This window comes from Osmerus mordax, chromosome 11 (genome assembly GCF_038355195.1).
Source record: "Osmerus mordax isolate fOsmMor3 chromosome 11, fOsmMor3.pri, whole genome shotgun sequence".
NCBI classification, from domain to species: domain Eukaryota; kingdom Metazoa; phylum Chordata; class Actinopteri; order Osmeriformes; family Osmeridae; genus Osmerus; species Osmerus mordax.
In genome coordinates, this window is record NC_090060.1 from 14,036,153 (window position 1) to 14,040,712 (window position 4,560).

Genomic DNA, 4,560 nt, shown 5'->3' on the forward strand with positions numbered 1-4,560 from the left:
TGCCATATGGCTTCAATTGGCATCATGGCTTCGGGGCCCACTGGAATTCAGGATAACTGCCCACTCATATCAACCACAGTTTAATTCTACATGCCCACCTTTTCATACATCACATGCAAAAAAAACTTAAAGAGGAGAGCATCATCTAAGTGAACGACTTTAAATGCTGCTCTGGAGTGCACAAACCCTCCTGCCCCTCCTAACCAACTAAAGAGAAGGATTCTCACAGGGTCAGGAATGATGTATCTGCTTCACCCAAGCTCATGGTTTATGTACACATACAGAGATGATTGGTGCACACTATACAGTATGTAGCTACATGTTTTGTAAACCAACTTCCTCAATGTAGTTATTGATACAAGCTTAACATGTGGAGCAAAGACACATGCAGGGTCCAAAAATGAAAGATAGTCAAGAGAGTATTTCTTCCAGTATGGACATACTGTTTCATTGTCAAAAGTGTTGCTTTGTCACTTTTTCTTGTGTCCTACAAACTCTTAGCCTAGCCTGTTTAGTTTACGGTAGAAGGTGGCAGCCATCAGAATAGCAGCCACCGCAACCACAATGAGAACTGCCACAGCAATTCCCAGACCAACTGATGTCCCACTCTCAGATTTTTGATCACCGGACAGTTCTAGCAAAGGAAGAGGGTGGGACAGGGTCAATAAAAAAACACAGTGGATGCTGCTAATGAAGTATTTGAGAACTTCAATCAAGTCCCCAGTAAAATATGTCTTTAACGGAACTTATTAAAGAAACTTACCTGCGTTTGGGGAGGTTATGGCTAGGAGAAAGACATGTCAAAGATGTCAAAAAAATCTATTCTCAAACATATTTTTTTATTTGAGCATGACATACTAGGATACTAGGAATTGCAAATTATTCCAATGTTAGTATAACTTGCAAGTGCTGCACAGGGATATTTTGAGAAGAGGAAAAGAGCCAGAGAGGACTTACTGCTCTCAGCCCTGGTCTTGATTGGCACGGTAAGGACAGTCTGCTCAGTGACACCGTCGTCGATAACGGCCTCCACACTTCTCCTCCTCCTATTGCATTGCTGCAGGAACAGACACAGAGAAAAGTTGACAAAGCACATGGTTCATACTTCTCCTTCGAGAGGAGCAGTCTAAAACTGAGACGGTCTAGGTTGGCGTTAGATTGCAAGAATGCAGTTCACCCACCAAGGGTTGCCATTTTAGAGGGAAATAAATTGAGGGCTGTTCTGTTTATTATGTCAGTGTCATCTCATGCCTTGAAGGTGCTGCAGGTGCTGGGTTCACAAAGTCTGGTAATGCAATGGAGGTAGTAGGTGGAGACGGTCTCATTCTGCTGCTCGATGAAGCGGAATGCCGGGAAGTTGAAGCGGGCCTTCTGGCTCACCCCGTTCTCTATTATGGTGGTCTGCTGATTTACGGAGCACCTTTAAAAAAAGGCGAACCTCAAAAGTGCCCATTTGCACATGACACCAGTAGATACACAGAGAATATTCATTATTGAATGGATGAGGATGCATTTTGAGAGCAAGGCCCCTTTGGCACTTGGCAAGATGTAATTGCTAATTCTCTATTTTAATGAAAAACACTTGAGAGGTTAGGACCTGGACAGATGTACTATGTAGCGCACAGGTAGACTGTGTCTGAATGCAGCTTAGACAGGAAGTAGAGTTTGTATGTTAGCTGCTGAGACAGATTTAAGTGTATTTTTCATATTTTTTCATAGTCTTTCTTTTATTTACTTACGAGACAAACAGATTAAAGATGGTTGAGTTGGAGGGTCTGGGTGAAATTGAGGCATAGCACCGGTCCAGAAGAACATTATACCTGAGGAGAAAGAGTGAAGTCACCAGAGCCAATCAGAACCTTCTCATCACCTTTAACCCCCATTCAGTTTCAGACAGATCATCAAGGATAAGAAGAATCCAGTTAAGGTGTTTGGGGTTTCAGAGTAAAGTAATGATGTAAAATGATCTTACTGGGATGTCAGGTTGACAGCAAGAACCTGAACATTGATGTTAGTCCTTAGCTCGACCCCCTGGTATGGAATAACAAGGGGTGTGGTGTAGTTTTCATCCTGGCAGAGGAAGGAAAGGAACTTTCTAAGTGCATTATAAAACATTTACACAAGATCAAACATCTAGGCTTACTGTGAACCAAATATGTGGGGTATCATTACAGCCTATTCTGCGTAGCGTGTCCCAATTTGTTCAGGGCCGGTTACTACAGCAAGGCTTTGAAATGTGTACGCTGGGGCCGTTTTAGGTGTCAGGCAGGTGTTTGTTTTTACCTTGTACAGAGCCATGCTGAGGGTGCTGATGAAGCTGCCATTGATTTCCTTCAAAGCAATGGAGGACGCAGCACTATGGAGAGACACAGCCGATAGATAGAGGCTCAATCACTGTGTGGCCACTCAATCACTCCCACGAGACCCAATCAAAGTCAAAAGATGAAAAAGTGAAGTTTCCATTGCTAGGTGAGTAGGCCAGGTCTGCAGATCAGCAGAGATGCTGAAGAGGGGTCAAGGTTTAGGTTTGCCACTTACACATCTACTTGTGTGTTGTTGATGAGGTACTCCAGTGGGTAAGCGCATGAGTAGAAGTACTTGAGCTCAGCGTTGTAGGTGACGGCCCCTTCGGTAGGGTCAAAGGAGCGGACCACACCACTTACGTTGACCGTTTGAATGTTTGAAAAGTCCGAGAATATTCCTATGCCTGGTGAACTCGTGGTCTGAAAAAATATAGAACAACATCGGTTTTTCATAGGCTGGAATCAACGAACAAACGTAGAGTAGAAAGGTAAAACAGCTGGACATCGTCCCCCCCCATTAAATCAGACTGAAGCCTTTACTTATTCTGAGTGTTTCATCCCTTCTATTCCAACATGTACAATCAGAGCTGATGAACGGAACACATTGGCTTCAATCTCAGCTTTTTCCCATAATGTGATGAGAATCACGTCTCTTCTTTCTAAATGTTACTGTGTCTCCTCGGCCATGCAGAGAGAGCTTAGACAGATTCTGTTGATGTTCCACTCACCAGGAAGGTACTTCCGCAGGCGTTACCCAGTCGTATGGGGAAGCTGAACCGGAGTACTGGCGGAGTGACTGACATGTCCAGTCTACCCTTGCAGTCTGGGTTATCCACGATCTGGTTCAGGATCAGGAGAGTCTCATTGTATCCGGTATAGACGGCGGGGCAGATGAGGATGGTCAGGTCCATAGTAGAGGTCCCGCAGACCACAGAGATGTCGGTGTACTCTGGGGGATGCAAGGCAGCACTTTGACTTATCCAGACAGGGATGGCTTTACATGCTGTCTTTGTGTCTGACATGTTCTCAAGCACAACCTAATTCAGCTGTGATCTAAAGAATAGCCTCAAAGTCTCAAACCAGATTCAAGCACTAAACACATCCTCCTTACACCGAAATAACCAGTTTGTAATATATGCCAACCAGACTGCAGCTGACTGCCAGCAACAATCAATACTCAACTATAGATACTTTATGGGTGGGTGGATAGGTACCTGGTTTTCTGGAATATGCTCCACAGTCAGTTGTGGTCAATGCCTGAAGGATCCCAATGCTCAAGGAGGTCAGGATGAGTAAACTAAACAACGCCATCTCACCAGTTCAAAATCTAAATCTAATCACACAAGCGTCATCGTAAACATCACAGTAAGTAAAAATGAAAAAAAAAACACTTCTAAATGTCCGAAGCATTATGTAAAATCAAAGCAAGCAAGCACAATATGTTATTTACTAATCTTACCTCTTCAATCTCTTAGCTCAGTTATGCTGGTAGGCATGAGCTTCATTTATATATGAGACTGAATGAGTTTGATATTTCACACACGCTCCTGGGATTGGTTGTAAACAGGGTCAAGGTTTCTTTCGTGTGATGTCTCAGTTAGTGTGAACAATTAACTTTTGTGGTTGATGTACCATGGTTCTTTCCTGGAGGCACATTCTGAAACCCAACACAACAACCTTCAAGGTTGCATCTTCTGGTCTCTTTGTGAGTACTTGCAAACCTTTGCGTGCTAATATGTAATTTAATAAAGGTAGTGTATGGTTCATGGTCTTCTGGGACCACACAAACTCACACACGCACATAGACGCATAGGCAATTTTACCGCGGGTGCAAGGGGTGCATTTGCACCCCCTACTGTTGGGATGAAAACACTTACATTTTCAAATTTATGTAAAAAGCGATGAAATGTTTTTAGAACATTTTTAAGTGATGTCAGAGTTGCATGTTCAATTTTTTGTATGTTCTGTTTGTTGTACTCTAATGATTAGTTTTACATTTTTAGATCTAGTATTATTTTTGAGAATGTTTTTGTAAGCAATCACTACCCTTTGCACCACCAGTTTTAAAACCTAGAATCACTTATGCATAGATGCACACACACACAGCTCCCAGTTTGTGTTGTAGTGTGTTGTCAAGTTATCTGGGAATTTTCTGTCTCAACTTATGACCAAATGAAAAGCTTATTCACATATCACATTGTTAGTTATATATTTTTTTTTACAGAAGTGGAACGAGAAAAATGAAAGAATTCTGTAA

The 4,560-nt window shown here is 42.5% G+C and overlaps 1 protein-coding gene across 1 annotated transcript; it reads right to left on the reverse strand.

Moving 5' to 3' along the window:
* Positions 1-497: 497 nt before the first annotated feature.
* LOC136952048 (zona pellucida-like domain-containing protein 1) lies at positions 498-3,325 on the reverse strand. Its single transcript, XM_067246722.1, has 9 exons — positions 3,032-3,325; positions 2,539-2,723; positions 2,284-2,356; positions 1,973-2,070; positions 1,740-1,820; positions 1,252-1,420; positions 958-1,057; positions 764-784; positions 498-634 (listed from the first exon to the last, which is right to left on the reverse strand). Exons 1-9 carry the CDS (start codon positions 3,323-3,325, stop codon positions 498-500), a joined length of 1,158 nt encoding a protein of 385 aa, XP_067102823.1.
* Positions 3,326-4,560: the final 1,235 nt, after the last annotated feature.

What these genes read in the sequence shown, in the direction of transcription:
- LOC136952048 (XM_067246722.1), bottom strand. Translation starts at nt 3,325, where the DNA reads ATGTCAGACACAAAGACAGCATGTAAAGCCATCCCTGTCTGGATAAGT. An exon ending in CCTGCGGAAGTACCTTCCTG is followed by an intron (nt 2,724 to 3,031) that starts GTGAGTGGAACA and finishes ATATTTTTTCAG; the next exon opens with ACCACGAGTTCACCAGGCAT. An exon ending in CATAACCTCCCCAAACGCAG is followed by an intron (nt 635 to 763) that starts GTAAGTTTCTTT and finishes TTCCTTTGCTAG; the next exon opens with AACTGTCCGGTGATCAAAAA.